General features: G+C 49.6%; 1 protein-coding gene across 1 annotated transcript in view; it reads left to right on the top strand.

Annotated features, from left to right (window-relative positions):
* Positions 1-19,035, top strand: part of LOC140408288 (probable E3 ubiquitin-protein ligase HERC4) — a 118,514-nt gene that overhangs the window by 88,838 nt on the left and 10,641 nt on the right. The window contains exons 19-22 of the mRNA XM_072495277.1: positions 5,391-5,557; positions 6,137-6,203; positions 13,205-13,290; positions 16,640-16,823. Coding sequence (XP_072351378.1) covers positions 5,391-5,557; positions 6,137-6,203; positions 13,205-13,290; positions 16,640-16,823 — 504 coding nt within the window. The remainder of the gene's footprint in view (positions 1-5,390; positions 5,558-6,136; positions 6,204-13,204; positions 13,291-16,639; positions 16,824-19,035) is intronic.

The raw sequence follows: 19,035 nt of genomic DNA, 5'->3' as shown, positions 1-19,035 counted from the left end.
TACTCTGTTCTTTTGTTCTCCCTCCCAACATGAACAATTTCACATTTTCCACATTATACTCCATTTGCCAACTTTTTGTCCACTTACCTAACATATCAATATCTCTTTGCAAACTGTCTGTATCCCTCTCTCAACTTGCCTTTCCATCTATTTTTGTGCTATCTGCAAATTTGGCTACAGTATATTCGCGTCCTTCCTCCAAGTCATTAATATAAATTGTAAACAGTTGCGGTCCCTGTGGAACCCCACTGGATACAGGTCACCGACCTGATAAAGAATCCCTTCTCCCCACTCGCTGTTTCCTACCCATTAGCCATTCTCTATCCATGCCAATACACTACCCCCAACACCATGGGCTCTTATCTTATGACTTAACCTTTTGTGAAGTACCTCTTCAAACACCTTCTGGAAGTCCAAAATAATAATAATAATCTTTAATGTCACAAGTAGGCTTACATTAACACTGCAATGAAGTTACTGTGAAAAGCCCTTAGTCGCCACATTCCAGCGACTGTTCGGGTACTCGGAGGGAGAATTCAGAATGTGCAATTCACATAACAGCACGTCTTTTGGGACTTGTGGGAGGAAACCGGAGCACCTGGAAGAAACCCACGCAGACACGAGGAGGACGTGCAGATTCCACACAGACAGTGACGCAAACCGGGAATCGAACCAGGGACCCTGGAGCTGTGAAGCAACAGTGCTACCCACTGTGCTACCGGTATACCTTATACTAGTACAAAGTATCTAGTGGTTCCCCTCTATCCATTCTGGGTGAGATTCCTCGACAAACTCTAATAAATTTGTCAGACATGATTTCCTTTTCAAGCTGACTCTGCTTGACTAGATTATGATTTTCCAAATGTGCTCCTATTGCTTCTTCATAATTGGCACGGTGGCACACTGGTTAGCACTGCTGCCTCACAGCTCCAAGGTCCCAGGTTCATTTCCGGCCTCGGGTGACTGTCTGTGCGGAGTCTGCACGTTCTCCTCGTGTCTGCGTGGGTTTCCTCCGGGTGCTCCGGTTTCCTCCCACAGTCCAAAGATGTGCAGGTTAGGTGGATTGGCCACGCTAAATTGCCCCTTAGTGTCCAAAGGTTAGGTGGGGTTTCTGGATTACGGGGATGGGGTGAGGCATGGGCTTAATGAGGATGTTCTTTCAAAGGGCCGGTGCAGACTTGATGGGCCGAATTGGAGAAAAAGAATTAGATACTCACAAGTTTTCCAATCCTCCAGTACTTCTCCAGAATCCAAGGATTTTTGGAAAGTTACAACCAATGCATCACTATCTCTGTAGCTACTTTAGGATCCTAGGATAAAGCCATCAGGCCAGGGGACTTATCTGCCTTTGTCCCCATTAGTTTCTCTTTTTTAAAATAAATTTAGAGTACCAATTATTGTTATTTTGTTTCCAATTAAGGGGCAATTTAGCGCGGCCAATCCACCTACCCTGCACATCTTTGGGTTATGGGGGTGAAACCCACGCAGACACGGGGAGAATGTGCAAACTCCACATGGACAGTGACCCAGGGCCGGGATTCGGACCCGGGTGCTGAGTGCCGCAGTCCCAGTGCTAACCACTGCGCCACGTGCCACCCCTTAGTTTCTCTAACACTGCTTCTCGAGTGAAGCTATTTAATTCCTCCCTGTATTTTTTAATATTTATGGGATGTTCAAAGTATTTTCCACAGTAAAGACTGATGCAAAGTATCTGTTTAATTCCTCTGCCATTTCCTTGTTCCCCATAACTATCCCCCCAGATTGATTTTCTAAGGGGCCTATGTTCACTTTGACCTCTCTCTTCCTTTTTATATAGTTAATGTAGCTCTTATTGTCAGTTTTTTTGTTCCTCACTAATGTGTCCTCTTTGTTTATTTTCTCTCTCTTTATTATCTTTTTAGTCCTCCTTTGCTGGATTCTGAATTTATCCTAATCTTCGGTACTATCACTGACTTTTGCCTCCTTATATGCTTTTTATTTCAACTTAATACTCTCCTTAATTTCCTTGCTTAACCCTAGTTGGTTTAACCCTCTCTTAGAATCTTTCTTCCTTACTGGGATATATTTTTACTGAGGGTTATGAATTACCTCCCTAAATGTCTGCCTCTGCTTGTTTACTGTCAGTCCTGCCAATCTATCCACCCCGTCCACGTTAGCTAACTCTGTCCTCATTTCATTGTAATTCCCTTTATTTAAGTTAAACACAGTTGTTTCTGACCCGAGTTTCTCACTCTCAAATTGAATACTAAATTCCATCATGTTATGCTTGCTATTTCCTGGGGGATCTTTTACTCTGGGGTCATTTATTAAATTTGCCTCATTACCCATGATCAGATCCAAAATAGCCTGTTCCCTTCTTGGCTCCATGACATATTGCTCCAGGAAACTATCACACCGTACGCCTTCTTAACAACCCTCTCAACCTGGGTGGCAACTTTCAGGGATCTATGTACATGGACACCGAGATCTCTCTGCTCATCCACACTGCCAAGAATCTTACCATTAGCCCAGTACTCTGTCTTCCTGTTATTCCTTCCAAAATGAATCACCTCACACTTTTCTGCATTAAACTCCATTTGCCACCTCTCAGCCCAGCGCTGAGTACGGTGTGTTAGCTTTCATTGGTAGGGGGATTGAGTTTCGGAGCCATGTGGTCATGTTGCAGCTGTACAAAACTCTGGTGCGGCCGCATTTGGAGTATTGCGTGCAATTCTGGTCGCCGGATTATAGGAAGGATGTGGAAGCATTGGAAAGGGTGCAGAGGAGATTTACCAGAATGTTGCCTGGTATGGAGGGAAGATCTTATGAGGAAAGGCTGAGGGACTTGAGGCTGTTTTCGTTAGAGAGAAGAAGGTTAAGAGGTGACTTAATTGAGGCATACAAGATGATCAGAGGATTGGATAGGGTGGACAGTGAGAGCCTTTTTCCTCGGATGGTGATGTCTAGCACGAGGGGACATAGCTTTAAATTGAGGGGAGATAGATATAGGACAGATGTCAGAGGTAGGTTCTTTACTCAGAGAGTAGTAAGGGAGCGGAATGCCCTGCCTGCAACAGTAGTGGATTCGCCAATACTAAGGGCATTCAAATGGTCATTGGATAGACATATGGACGATAAGGGAATAGTGTAGATGGGCTTTAGAGTGGTTTCACAGGTCGGCGCAACATCGAGGGCCGAAGGGCCTGTACTGCGCTGTAATGTTCTATGTTCTATCCCTAATGCACTCTTAAATAGAACATAGAACGTACAATGCAGAAGGAGGCCATTCAGCTCATCGAGTCTGCACCGGCGGACATTTCACTTCCACCCTATCCCCGTAACCCAATAACCCCTCCTAACCTTTTTGGCCACTAAGGGCAATTTAGCACGGCCAATCCACCTAACCTGCACATCTTTGGACTGTGGGAGGAAACCGGAGGAAACCCACGCAGACACGGGGAGAACTCCGCACAGACATTGACCCAGCGGGGAATCGAACCTGGTACCCTGGCGCTGTGAAGCCACAGTGCTATCCACTTGTGCTACCGTGCTGCCCAATGCACTCTATGAATTCATTGTCATAGCTCTCCTTTCCAATTTGATTGACCCAATCAACATGTACATTAAAGTCATCCATAATTATTGCTCTATTCTTTCTACCTGCTCCTACTATTTGTTTATTTATACCCTTTCCTGCAGTGTGCCTACTGTTTGGGGATCTATACACTACTCCAACCAGTATCTTGTCTCTCTTACTGTGTTTTTTTAACCTCTACCTACATCATCGGAGTCTAGATCGTCTCTCCCAACTGTCCTCAATTCATCTCTTATTGACAGTGCTACCCCACCACCTTTTCCTTCCCTCCAGACCTTCGAAAGGTCAAATCTCCCTGAATATTAAGTTCCCAGTTTTGATCTCCTTGTAACCATGTTTCCTTATTGGCCATGAGATCATATCCATTTGCCTCAATTTGGGACACCAGTTTGTCTACTTTATTCTGAATGCATCGTGCATTAAGATACCAACCCTTTGGACTTGCCCTTTAATCATTTTTAATCATCCTAACTTTTTTTTGTACTGTGGCCATATTTCCCTCTCTCCCTTGACTCCCCCTGTCCACTGTTATTGCACTGTTCTTTCTTTCATTACTGTCCTTGTTCCCCTTTCCCCGGACTCCCTGCTTAGGTTCCTTTGGTAAACCACAAACGAGTCGGGGCCGAGTACATTTAAGAAAACTCAACTTGATACAGAACCTAACTATCGATGATTTAGGGTTCCCCCCCCTTTAGCGGGGGAGCTCGTATTCGGCGAGACTCATGGGGAGGTTGATTGCTCCAACCCCATAGGTCTCGTGTTGGTTATACCAGTTCCCATCCCTCTGCAGTCTAGTTTAAACCCCACTACCTGGAGGTTCCCCTCCAAGTCACTCACCACCCTGACTTGGAAATATATCGCCGCTCCTTTACTGTCGCTGGGTCAAAATCCTGGAACTCTCTCCCTAGCAGCACAGTGGGTGTACCTACACCACATGGACTGCAGCGGTTCAAGAAGGCGGCTCACCACCACCTTCTCAAGGGGCAATTAGGGATGGACAATGAATGATGATCCAGCCAGTGACACTCCTGTCCTGTGAAATAATTTTAAAAACACGAATGATGGTAGAAGTATGGAACTCGCTCCAGAAGAAACAGTAGAAGCTAGCTGAATTAATCATTTTGAATGAGGGGCTGATAAAGAATATGGAGCCCAGGTGAGTGGATGGAATTTTCTGAACATTAATTTAGAGTAACAGGGCAGCACGGTGGCACAGTGGTTAGCCCTGCAGCCTCACGGCGCCGAGGTCCCAGGTTCGATCCCAGCCCCGGGTCACTGTCCGTGTGGAGTTTGCACATTCTCCCCGTGTTTGCGTGGGTCTCACCCCCACAACCCAAAGATGTGCAGGGTAGGTGGATTGGCCGCGCTAAATTGCCCCTTAATTGGAAAAAACATAATTGGGTACTCTAAATTTATTTTTTAAATAAATAAATAAATAAAAATTTAGAGTAACAATAATTTTTTTCCAAATGAGGGGCAATTTAGCGCGGCCGATCCACCTACCCTGCACATCTTTTTGGGTTGTGGGGGTGAGACCCACGCAGACACGGGACAAATGTGCAAACTCCAGACGGACCCAGTGATCCGTGGCCGGGATCGAACCAGGGACCTCAGTGCCGTGAGGCAACAGTGCGAACCACTGCGCCACCGTGCCGTCCTTGTCAGTGGATGGAATCAAAGTACAGATCAGATTTGAATGGCAGAACAAACTCGAGGGCTGAGCGCTCTCCTCCCCGTCTGATATTTCTATTTCATTCAGTAATACCAAATTGCATGAAGACTTTGCAGAGTTACAGTGTCAGTTTTATCCACACAGAACCCAGACATCGATGATATTTTTCGCCTGGTGGGGATTCTCTGCTGGCTTTCTCTATTCCATGGCTTTGTCGCAGACTTTCACTTCCCTCTGGCCCTTTACAAGAAGCTTCTCAATGTTCAGCCAAACCTGGACGACCTGAAGGATCTCTCACCAACGCTAGGACGGTGAGTCACGGTTAAGCATTTTACTAACTTCCGTGAAAGGCATACGGTATTTAATCCTTACCAGATCCTGTGGTTTGTAGAGACAGGGGCACACCATCCCAACTCCAACTGGGGGGCAAGTTGAATCTGGGTTCAAGGTCCAGTGCGGTCTTCAATGTGCCTTTGGATTGTAACAACTGCCTTTCTTTCCATGGATCAGTTAGAAAATCCAACAACTCGGTTAGTTAACTATCACAGCTGGATTAACTGAGCGCCGTTCTCGCAAATCAAAGCGAAATGCTGTGATGTTGGAAATGCGAAATACAGAGTAAATGCTGGATAAACTCAGCAGACCTGGCTGCATCTGTGGATGGAGAAACAGAGTTAACGTTTCGAGAGCTCTGAAAAAGAGTCACGCGGACTCGAAATATTAGCTCTCCTCCCTCCACAGATGCTGCCAGACCTGCTGAGTTTATCCAGCATTTACCGCTTTTTGTGCCATTCTCTCAAATTAGGGATCCGCAAAAGGCCAGTTTGATTTGTTTGGTAACAGTTCAGACAGCTGGTGTTCATGAACTAACTTTTCTATTTTTGCTGTAGAAATCTGCAGGACCTTCTCGATTATGAGAATGACGATATTGAAGAGGTACTCTGCTATAATTTCACAGTAGGTCCCTCTTGCTTCTCTCATCTTTCCCTCGGCATTTTCTTCCTCTCTCTGGGAGGTTACTAACTCACGCTGAAGTAAGCTCGCACAAGCTTTAAGTAACACGGCCAAAGCATATATTATATTATGGAATGCTAACAGCTGAAGGATAACGCTGGAGCCAATATTTACTTTAATTTATTTGCAAAGTAAAACATTACATGCATTCATCTCCAAACACAACCAGGCCACCGTTTCAATAAGTGTCTCTTTATGTGACCACTCTGAAACCCGAATCATTGCCCAACCACCTTCACAAAATCCAACAATTATCATACAGTCCAGGGGCATGTGTTCAAATGTATTCTTTCATGAAGTGGGTGCCAGTGGCAAAGCCAGCATTTGTTTCCCATTTCTAGTTGAACTGAGTAGCTTGCTGGACTAGTTCAGAGGACAGTTAAGAGTCAACCACATTGCTGTGGGTCTGGAGTCACATGTAGGCCAGACCAGGTAAGGACGGCAGATTTCCTTCCCTCAAATACAGCAGTGAACGAGATGGGTTTTTACAACAATCAGCAATTGTTTTTACTGAGACAAGCTTTCAATTCCAGATTTTATTAATGGTATTTAAATTGCATGAGCTGCCGTGTTGGGATTGGAATCCAGGTTCCCAGAGCTGGACTGTTACTAGCCCAGTGACATTCCCACTGCACCACCGACTCCACCTATATTGAAGTTATGACTGTCGGGAGTTATTGTCTACTCACTACCACTATCAATTTGCGGTAGCACAGTGGTTAGCACTGCTGCTTCACAGCGCCAGGGTCCCGGGTTCGATTCCCGGCTTGGGTCACTGTCTGTGCGGAGTCTGCACATTCTCCCCGTGTCTGCGTGGGTTTCCTCCGGGTGCTCCGGTTTCCTCCCACAAGTCCCGAATGACGTGCTTGTTCGGTGAATTGGACATTCTGAATTTTCCCTCCGTGTACCCGAACAGGCGCCGGAGTGTGGCGACTAGGGGATTTTCACAGTAACTTCATTGCAGTGTTACTTGTGACAATAATAAAGATTAATTATTATTAAGTTACCAGCACAATCCTCCTGCCAGATCCCTTGCTGGGGGCAAGGAGTTTATCAACTTTAGTTGGGCATGTCTTGCGTGGGGGGCGGGGGGGAGGGGGGGGGCTTGTTTGGGGGGTATTTGAGCAAGAAAATACATGAAGGGTCTGGAAAACTGACATGTACGAGAGGAATCCAATGTACAAAGCTCTGTATCATATCGATTTACCAAGTTCATGTCTTGCTATGTGCGCTTTCTTTCTTTTTGTTACGGGGGGGTGGGGGGGGGGGGGTTGTTTGTAAGGGTGAAAAATTGTGTTAAAATTCTTAATAAAAAATTTTTTTTTCACTTTAGTTGGGCATATTACTGGCTGCATTTATCAGAGGGCCTCTTGTCTCTGACTACCCCACCCAGTCAAATAGCCCATAAAAATATTTTTAATTGTTTTTTCAAAAATAAATTTAAAGTACCCAATTATTTTTTTTTTCCAATTAAGGGGCAATTTAGCGTGACCAATCCACCTACCCTGCACATCTTTGGGTTGTGGGGGTGAAACCCACGCAGACACGGGGAGAATGTGCAAACTCCACACGGACAGTGACCCAGGGCCGGGATTCAAACCCGGGTCCTCCACGCCGCAGTCCCAGTGCTAACCACTGCGCCACGTGCCGCCACTAAATATTTTAAATTTCAACCCCTTTCTGATTAGTCTCTAGTATTTTGCGTTCTCCCCGTGCCTGCGTGGGCTTCCTCCGGATGCTCCGGTTTCCTCCCACAATCCAAAGATGTGCAGGTTAGGTGGATTGGCCATGCTAAATTGCCCTTAGTGACCAAAAAGGTTGGGTGGGGTTGCTGGGCTATGGGGATAGGGTGGAGGTGTGGGCTTAGGCGGGGTGCTCTTTCCAAGGGCCGGTGCAGACTCAATGGGCTGAATGGCCTCCTTCTGCACTGTAAATTCTCTGATTCTATGATAATGTCCTGGACACAGATCGTTCATTCGCGGAGACACCAGGACAATCTCTATCGGTTGGAAAACCTGTTGTAGGCCATTGACGTTCACGGCATTATCCTGTTGCTGACTCTGACCACTGAGATCAGACAATGACCTCTGATCTGCTTGACTCAATTTCAGAGGGGGCAGTTGAATTTATTGAGCAAAACATTGCAGATGTTGCAAACTGAAACGAACAGTTTGAGCCGGAGAATCTCGAGAGGCCGAGTGGCATCTGTAGGGAGAGAAAACAGTCTCGAGTCCGTTTGACTCGTCATCAGGACTGAAGAGAAGGAGAAAGGCGCTGGACATTAAACTGGAGCTGGCGGGAGAGTTCAACAAGATGTAGCAACTTTCACAAGAGAGAGATATGGCCCGGTGTGGGGGGCGGGGAGGGAACAGGAGGGTTTTGCATTGAGACAAAAATATTTGGGGCATTAAAGAAAGGGGTTACGATGGAGGAGAAAGGTCACATTTGATGAAATTAAATGAAATGAAAATCGCTTATTGTCACAAGTAGGCTTCAAATGAAGTTACTGTGAAAGGCCCCTAGACGACACATTCCGGCACCTGTTTGGGGAGGCTGGTACGGGAATTGAACCGTGCTGCTGGCCTGCCTTGGTCTGCATGAACATTGATGAACTCAATGCTGAGTCCTGAGGACTGTAACGTGTCCAATCGGAGGATGCTCGCCAAGTTAGGCCAAGTCCCGGCGTGGTTTACTCTGATCCCACCCGGCGGGACCTGGAGGTTCTGTCTGCGGGGCCGTCCTCAAGTGGGGTTCGGGGGGGGGGGGATCCGACCCCGGGGAGGGGCCTCCACGGTGGCCTGGCCCGCGATCGGGGCCTACCGATCGGCGGGCGGGGTGGTTCTGTGGGTGCCTACGTTCCTCCGCGCCGGGCCCGTGTAGGGCTCCGCCATATTGCCCGGGCGGCCGGCACGGAGACGGGAACCCCCGTGCGTGCGCGAACTCGTGCCAGCCACGGCGCGCATGCACGGACTCGCACCAGCAGTGCTGCACCGGCTGGAGCAGCTGAGACCACTCTGGTGCCGACCTAGCCCCCGAGGAAGGGGTGAATACCGGACAATTGGGGACCGTTGACCCCGGAGTGGTTGGCGCTGCGTTTCACGTCAGCGTCAGAACTTGGCCGCGGGATTGGAGAATCCCGGCCATGATGTGCCAGATGGCCTCCATCTGTACAGTATACGTCTATATCAGCAGGTGAAATGAATGACTGTGAAAGCGACGAGATTGTTGCAAAAGCCCCACTGAGTCACTTTGATCTTTCAGGGAGGGCAATCTCCCACTACAATCTCTGGTGACCTGACTCGCCACTTAATTGCTGCACTTGGGCAATAAACGGACCCAGATCTGGAGAACAAATAATATTTCAGAGTTCAAAAGTTAATAAGATAAAGAGCAGGAGTAGGCCATTCGGCCCTTCGAGCCTGCACCACCATCCAATATGATCATGGCTGATCATGGCAAATTCAGTATCCCATTCCCGTTTTCTCTCCATACCCCTTGATCCCTTTAGCCACAAGAGCCACGTCCAGCTCCCTCTTGAATATATCCAACAAACCGGCCCCAGCTTTCTGTGGGAGAGAATTCCACAAGGTCACAACTCTCTGAGAGAAGAAGTTCTTCCTCATCTCAGTCCTGAATGGCTGACCCCTTATTCTTAGGCTGTGACCCCTAGTTCTGGACGTCCCCGACATCCGGAACATTCTTCCCACATCCAGCCTGTCCAGTCCCATCAGGGTTTTATATGTTTCTCTGAGATCCCCTCTCATTCTTCTAAACTCCAGTGAGTACAAGCCCAGTCGACCCAGTCTTTCTTCAGATGTCAGTCCTGCCATCCCTGGAATTGTGATTCACGGATGATCTCATCCTGGTTTCGACTCCACTGTCCTGCCTTTTCTCCATAAATAACCCTTCAGCCCATTACCAATTACAAATCTGTCTAACTCCTCCTTAAATTGACTCACTGTCCCAGCACCCAGCGCACTCTGGGGTAGCAAAGTCCACAAATTCACAACCCTTTGGGAGAAGTAGTTTCTCCTCAAATCAGTTTTAAATTTGCTGCCTCTTATTCTAAGATATGGGGCTGGATTCTCCATTTCAGCGGCTAAGTGCCGACTCAAACGGAGAATTCATGGGAAGTCTACGACAAAAATTCGGCACCGATCCCGGGGCCAGTGAGGGGCTAGCAACGGCGCCGGTTGATACTCCCGGCTCCCACGCCGAAAACGGCCAGAGAATGGCCGAGTCCCTGACTGCGCTCGCGCCGTACAACATGGTGCCGGCAGTGTGCGGACCCGACCCGCCATCCACGACCCCACAGGCCACCCCTTGGCCACCTTTTACCAGCCCCCCCCCTCCCCCAGCCCTCGCAGAAGCCCCCCCCCCCCGGCCAGTAGCACGGATCCCGGCCAAGTGTGACGGCGCTGGACACAGTCCGAAGCCGCCACGCTGAGTTCCCGACCATTCAGACCACACGTGTCCCGCGCCGTTGGTATCTCGGCCCATCGGGGCGGGGAATCGCGGAAGGGCCTGCCGATGATGAGCCAATGGAATGCGGTGCGCGGCACGATGACGCCATTTCCGATGGGGCGGAGCTTGGCTGATCGGCGTCAGACCGGTGCTGGACCCGCTTTGGGCGTGGCGTCGATTCCCCGCCCGATCGCCGATTATGATATCGGAAAACGGAGAATCCAGCCCCTGACCTCTCGTTTTCGAATGGCCCACAAGAAAATGAAAATGAAATGAAAATCGCTTATTGTCACAAGTAGGCTTCAATGAAGTTACTGTGAAAAGCCCCTAGTCGCCACATTCCGGCGCCTGTTCGGGGAGGCTGGTACGGGAATTGAACCGTGCTGCTGGCCTGCCTTGGTCTGCTTTCAAAGCCAGCGATTTAGCCCAGTGAGCTAAACAGCCCCAGCATCTGCTCCATGTCTACTCTATCCAGGCCGTTTAGCATCTTGTATACCTCGATGAGATCTCCCCTCATTCTGCTAAACTCTACGGAGATTAACCAACTGCCTAATTTACGATTATTCATGCGCTTGTGTTTAGAGTAGCTTTTCCTTTCCCATTAGATCAACCCCACATGTAAAGAAGAGAAAACACTTTAGAAAAATTGGGTTAATGAGAAGATATAGCTTTGTACCAGTGATGTTTTTTAACCTGATGGAAGTATATGACAATCAAAGTCCTGGGGCGGGATTCTCCAATAATGGGGCTATGTCCCCACTCCAGCGTGAAAACGCGAGCGACTTTCTGAAGAAAGTCCAGAGTGATTCTCCTACCTGGAGGGTGCCAGCATTTCATTTTAATTTCAGCAGGGCCCCGGAGTAGTCCTCGCAGCTCCGGCTGCCGACACGGGGCCCTGCACCTCCGGTCGGAGGTCCGCCCATGTGCATGGCAGCGGCTTGCGCGACATGGCGGACCCACACCGCGGACCAGCACCAAGAAGATAGCCCCCCCCCCCCGAGAACGCACGCTCCCACGACTCGGTGGCCCCCGATTGATAGCCTGGCCGTCTGTGAGGCCCCCCCGGTGGAGGATACCCCCCCCCCCCCCACCCCCCACCAGGGTGGTCGCGGACTGAGTCCGCAGCCGCCACGCCAAGTTCCCGACGGGTGAGACCACGAGAGACCCACGGCGCTGGGAACTCGGCCAGTTGCACTTGGAGAATCGCCACGGGGGCCTCTGTCAATGTCCCCCTGACCGCGCGCGTACGATTTTCGGCGTCGACACCCATTCTCCGCCCCCGCGCTGATCGCGATTTCGGGGCGGAGGCTCGGAGAATCCCGCCCCTAGTCTGTAGCCTCGCAGGTTTCAGCACTATAGATGCAGTTTACTGCTGACCTGTCCACCCACAAAACCGTGAGTGATATTATTGCCTTACCATCAAGCACTGAATCCACCATCCCGGGGAGAGTTGGGTTGCCAACTCTGGTTGTGAGTATTACTGGAGATTTTATCACATGATCCTCCCTTCAACATTCTCCTGCTATTGGTCCTCCAACCTGCCCATCCTGATGACATGCCACCTCCCCACACGACTTGACTAAAGCGTTTTATTGACTCCTAGACCTAATGGCCAATTTTCCTACCTCGCTAAGTTTTTGCAACTTAAGAAACAAAGGGAAATGAAAACACCAGACAATTTATGATTTTCCTCTTGGGTTTTTTTTACAACATAGAACGTACAGTGCAGAAGGAGGCCATTCGGCCCATCGAGTCTGCACCGACCCACTTAAGCCCTCACTTCCGCCCAATCCCCGTAACCCAATTACCCCTCCTAACCTTTTTGGTCACTAAGGGCAATTTATCACAGCCAATCCACCTAACCTGCACGTCTTTGGACTGTGGGAGGAAACCGGAGCACCCGGAGGAAACCCACGCAGGCACGGGGAGAACGTGCAGTCTCCGCACAGACAGTGACCCAAGCCGGGAATCGAACCTGGGACCCTGGCGCTGAGAAGCCACAGTGCTATCCACTTGTGCTACCGTGCTGCCCCGGTTTTGCTCAAAGCTGTGCTCTGGGGAATAATCTTTAAGTTCTCGAGACTCCAGGCCGGTCCTGTGGTCCAATTGGGGAGACACGCCCAGGGTGAGCGTGCGTTGGAGTATCAGGGCCCTGTTGTTGCCGTCCAGTTTCCCCGCAGAATGTGTGAAGTGATAAAGTATCTATTGATAAAGCTCCTCACCATCGCTTCAGATTTAAGTTTTCAGCAGGTTGGTCGAGGTGTACATAAGGCGGCTCGACCAATGGCAACTGTTTCACACAATAACACCAAATCAAAAATATGCCCAGTTCGTTCATATCTCTGCTAAAGTCGGTGCCTGAGAATTTGGAAACAATTTTCAAGTAGTAAAATCGCTTTTAGACCTGTTTAATGTCTTTCGTAACAAAATACATCTTGTTAGCGATACTCCATTTGGTTCTTTCCTGGTGTCTCTTTCAGATAGGGAGAGAACTGATTGACGGATCAATAACTGAACATGAGCTTATTCCAAATGGTAAAAACATTCCTGTAAAAAAAAATAACAGGTAAGATCTCCTCTTTTAATAATGGAGAGTGTTGTACCTTTAAAACCTCTGATATGTTCGACCAGTTTACTTACTCAATAGTTTTACTCAGGTGCCCTTAATTGTGAGATGAACAAAGGACAAAACAGGTTCACAATTTAATGCAATTTTATTCACAAATCTATTACTCAGGAAAGTATGACTGAAAATCCCAGCTGAGCTTTGGGTTTTACCCACACTTAGTAAAGGAGGCTGGCAGGCTACGAATGTGGGTGTCTTCTCTGGGTTCGAAACCCAGGGCTCTTTCTTCTTGCGATGGTTGTGCCTGAGGAACTCCCAGGTTCTCGCTCAAGATCTGTTTGAAGTTCCTTTCTTTATACTGGGAAGCTGGGATTGAGTCACAGGTATACGCCCACCACTGGTCATTGTCCCATCCAGGCCCCAACTTGGGAAAAACAGGATGCTCCCAATAATTCGTGGTGTTTCTATGAAGACCCATTGGCCTCTGAAACTCCCCTTGCCTGACCAGCCATCAGCTCATTAAGGAGTCTGACGGCTTCTTTTGTCTGTTCTTCGTCCTGCTGCAAAGTTGATCACCTGTGTCTGGGAGTTTGTTTCCTATTCATAATCTTTGGAGTGGGTAATCACAAAGTCCATATAGTGATAACAAGTTTATGCCTTGACTTGGGTGCTTTTGCAGATGGCCAGTATCGATTCCAGCCAGAGCCTCATGAGACAGTTTCTATTCCTGGCCTATGTGTATCTCCTCAGCCTGTTTTCAGTACCACAAGAAAAATACCTACACGTATCTAACCTTTCAGGACCTCAGGGCATCCCAAAATGCTTTGCAGACAACCAATTGTATTTGTGGCACAGCCATTGATGACTAATAGAAAATGAGAAAAACACAGCATTGTTTCTTGTTATCCTTAATAATAATAATCGCTTATTGTCACAAGTAGGCTCCAATGACTTTACTGTGAAAAGCCCCTAGTTCCTATGCCCCTGTGCTCCTTCTCCAGGGCCTTTGGTCATAGCAGAGTCATCCTTGACCCTCGGAGACACTTGGGCAATTAGCAACTAGATCCTATTTCTCAGAGCAATGGTATCGAGGGGTATGGGAGCCGGTTAGACCAGTTATTTTGATGGGTGGCGTGTGGGTTTGATTCCCATTCTGGCTGAGGTAGACTTAGGACCTGCCTCCTTGCCCTGCCCCTGCAGGAGGGACCAATGGCAAACCGCGACTGACATTCACTGCCAAGAAAACAGTTCAGGAAGAAGCATCAGCAGACGATGAGCCAGGAACCCACCCTCACAGACACCCGCACAGGACATGACCACGAGGGTGATGGATTCACAGGCACTAGTCAGCATACAGATAGATCAGGGTGATTAAATTGAATGGTTGAGCAGACTTGAAGGGCTGGATGGCCAACTCTTGCTCCTGTGCAAAGTCATCACTATTGGAACTATTTCCTCAATTAGGATATTTTATAATTCATTCATGGGATGTGGGTGTCCATCCCTTCCTGCCCTTGAGAAGGTGATGGTGCACCATCTTCTTGAATACAACTGAATGCCTTGCTCGGTAATTCCAGAGGGCATTGAAGAATGGGTTTGGAGTCACCGATAAAGATGTCAGATTTATTTTTGGCAGTAGCAATCCAGTAGTTTCATGGTTACCTTTTTTTATGCATTGGGGAACTATTGCCTCCCTGCCTTTTTTAATTCAAAAAAGGTGCGAAGCTTGGACATGTTCCTCTTCCCTGCAGAGGACGCACTCCTGCATGAAGGTAGCTTCTAGTAATGATAAGTGAGTCACATTGTAAGCCCAACTGATAATCTTAAACCCTGTGTCTCTTGCCAACACAAGATGGTCACTGAAACCCAACTGCACATATGCACTGATCTCCGCATGTCCACAAATCCAATGGCATCATATCTATCGGGCCGGTGGGACAATGTAACGCAGAGCCAGAGCCGACATCAATTTCAGAGAATTTAATTCCCCATGGGACACAAAAGCCTGGGAAATCTCCCTCCAGAGGTCTGGGGCGGGATTCTCCGAGCCCTGCGCCGAGCTGGAGAATCGCCGCAACCGTGCCATGCCCGCCCCGACGCCGGCACGCGATTGTCCGAGGAGCGGAGAATCGGCGCCATTTGGGCCGGTGCGTTTGGCGCGGCGCCGGTTGCGGGCCGCTGTCCGGGGCCAGGCCGCCGATTCTCCGGCCTTGATGGGCTGAGCGGCCGGGCGGAAATGGCAGAGTCCCGCCGGCGCCATGCACACCTGCTCGCAGCCGGCGGGAACTCTGCGCGCAGGGTCAGGAGGCGGCCTGTGGGGAGGGGGAGGGGAGGGGGAGGATGCTCCTTCACCGGGGGGGGGGGGGGCCCGATGGGGTCTGGCCTGCGATCGGGGCCCACCGATCGGCGGGCCGGCCTCTCCAGCCCCGGCCCTATTTTGTTACGCAGCCGGCCCTGAACCCCCGCGCTATGTTGTGTCAGGGCCGGCGCGTTGAGCAAGTCCCCCGCCGATGCGCGGATTGGCGCGGCACCCAGTTGCCGCCGGGAAGGGAGGCTGGAGCGTCGTGAACCACTCCAGTGCCGTGCAGGGGGCCAGAATCGGTGGTGCCCGTGCCCATTACGTGCCGTCATGAAACGCGACGGCGTTCTCAGCGGCGCGGAGACTCCACCTCCATTTTGGAGAATCCTGCCCCCGGGGCCTGTGTGGGCTGGGGAAGGCCCCGGGAAAGGCTGCAACCCCTAAAAGCCATCAATGTCAATCTCTGTTCCAATATTCTGGGCTGCTTTGTGAAACATGATTCCAGAAATCTACAAACATTAAATACGGATTGATTCAGCATGATGCATTGAAGCTGAAAGAATGCAATGTGTTAGGGTCTCTATGTTATTATAGATCAACATTCCTCGAACAGTTAATTGTACATTAAATGCCCAATTTGTATTTCCCTTCCCTAATTTTGTAAAAGAGTAAGTTTCACATTGGCAGGAGTTAAAACTCAAAGATGGTCAAAGAAATTTGTCCATCTGTCTGAGCGGCAGGCAGAAAAATACATTTCACTGTACCTTGGTACGCGTGATAATAAACAAATCCAATGCAGAAATCCAGTCTTCCTAGTTTCTGGACCCCCGCCCAGAGTAAAACACTAAAATTACACATGTACAGCAGTGACAACAAGCACAGCCAATCTTAAATTGGTTGCTAGTGTAACTCTGAGCACACTCAGGATTTTTCAGTAAGTGCTGTCCAATTGCAGAATCATATCCAACTTTAGACTTTGTGTCGTGAGTTTAGCAAGCACTTAAAACGATCCATTTTAATCAACGCCTCGTTTGCATTTCTCTGTTTCAGAAAGCAGTTTGTTGACTGTTACGTGGATTACGTGTTTAACATGTCGGTGGAGAAACATTTTAAAGCCTTTTCAGGTGGATTTCGGTGGGCTATGCCACTGCCAGTTGTGGATATTTTCCTGCCTGTTGAACTGATGTCCCTTATCCACGGAAACACCAAATATGACTGGCAACTGCTGGAGGACGTGAGCCACTGTCTTTCTTGTCTTCCTGCTGCCTTGAGTATTTAACTATTATTGTTATCTCTGCATGTCAAACAAGCAACAGGGGACTTGATTTTAACCCTCTGGCAACCAGCCATAAGTGTAGTAAAGGGCCTCAAAATTGACGCAATAGACTTGACATTGTCAATGTTGCTCTTGCCTGATTTGAAGGGACCTGCCACTGGTGATTACTGCCTCAGTCAGGGCCTCCCTTATCCCTGCTTACCAGGGGAAAGCCAAAGCCATTGCTGGGGGCTGGCAGGGAGCCGGTGTAGAGCTCGCAGCTCTAGCGGCCGAGGTGGCCCCCGGCACGTCGGGTTCCGTGGCCGCGCATGCGCACGGCGGCTCCGTGGCGGACTCAGCCCACAGACCTGGACCGGCAATGTAGTGCCCCGCATCGGTCGCTCGCCCGCCGCGGACAGCCCGCCCACAGTGCCCCCAGCCCCGAATTAAAGCCCCGCCGGCCGCCAATCGGCCCTCCCCCGACTGTGGCGGCCCGGACTGAGTCCGCAGCCGCCACACGAGGTTCTCGATCGGCTGGGACCATGAGAGTCCCACGCCATCGGGAATGCGGCCGGTCGGGGACGGAGAATCGCGGGGCAGGCCTCAGGCAATGGCCTGAGGCCGTGATTAATTGGCGAGCCGTTTTTCAGGGGGCAGAGAATTTTTAAAACCGCCGCTGCTCCCGATTTCGGCGCCAAAACGGATTCTCCGCCCCTTCGCCGAACACAACGTCACCATCAGGGAGCGCAGAATCCAGCCCATTGTCTCTGACCCGTCATAAACTTTGTTCTCTCACCACTAACTCCATCCCTCTCCCTCGCGACTGACTGAGGCTGAACCATACGGTTCGCTACCTCGGTGACAAATTTGACCTGTAGATGCGCTTCCGACCTCACACCGGACCTGTCAGTATCATTGCCTTTTCTCATCTGCTCAAAATTGCCCGGCTCAGCCCCTGTCTAATCGCAACAGCTGCTGCAACCCTCATCCATTCTTTTGTTACCGCTGGACATGACTCCTTCAAATGGTCACCAGGCCAGCTTGCAACATTTGACCCAAGTTGAGGTCATCCAAAACTCTGCTGCTAACTCTCCCCAAGTCCCATTGATCCATCATCCCGTGATCACTGAGCAACATTAGAGCGTGAGAGGCTCCTGCTCGGCCACACTCGATATGGAGTGGTCCCCCTCAAGCTATAAGCCCCTGGCAACAGACTAGCGACCTGGTCCAGGAATTACACAGGAACATAAGAAAAGGAGCAGGCCATTCAGCCTCTTGAGCCTCTCCCGCCATTCAATGTGATCGTGGCTGATCTGTGGCTTAACTCCATGGGCGGGATTCTCTGTCCCGCCAGCCGGCCAATGGGGTTTCCCATTATGGGCAGCCCCATGCCGTTGGCAAATCCCTGGGCACGCTGCCAGTGCAACGGAGAATCCCGACAGCGGAGAATCCAGCCCCATTTACCTGCCTCGGGCCCATATCCCTTGTTATCTTTGCTGAACAAAAATCTCTCTATCTCAGATTTAAAATTAACAACTGATCCAGCTTCAACTGCTGTGTGGAGAGTTCCAAACCTCGACCACCCTTTTTTAAAAATATTTTTATTCAGGGCATTTTCAAATTGTTTACAAAGCACAGAACACACGTAAGCATCATCCATAACCCTGCGGACTCAGACAAAACCCCTCCATGTCCATCTACTTTCCAACTATTAAAAACCAAACACACACACAAAATACCCACAATACAGTAAAAGCAACCCCTATCCATCCCCCTGCCTCCCCCCGTGACGTTCAGCATATTCTTAAAGAAAGCGATGAACGGCCACCACCTCAAAAATAACCCCCCCCCCCCCCCAACCCTCCCCACTCCCGTCGATCCCCAAGCGGCAAATTTTATTTTCTCCAAATGAAGGAACTCTGCCAGGTCACTCACCCACGCAGCCAGCATGGGCAGCTCCAGATTCCACCAGCCTAACAAGATCCGCTTCTGGACTGTTGGAGAGGTAAAGGCCAGCACGTCAGCCTCTCTCCCCGCCTGCACTCCCGGATCCTTCGACACTCCAAACATCGACACCCACAGGCCTGGAGCCAACCTCACCCCCAGAATCTTCGAGATAGTCCCCACAGAGGATTTCCAGAACTCTTCCAACTTCGGGAAGGCCCAGAACATATGGGTGTGACTGGCCGGA

The sequence above is a fragment of the Scyliorhinus torazame genome, chromosome 3 (genome assembly GCF_047496885.1).
Source record: "Scyliorhinus torazame isolate Kashiwa2021f chromosome 3, sScyTor2.1, whole genome shotgun sequence".
In the NCBI taxonomy this organism is placed as follows: Eukaryota; Metazoa; Chordata; class Chondrichthyes; order Carcharhiniformes; family Scyliorhinidae; genus Scyliorhinus; species Scyliorhinus torazame.
Note: the sequence above shows the minus strand (reverse complement) of the source record. Positions and strands in the feature narration are given on the sequence as shown.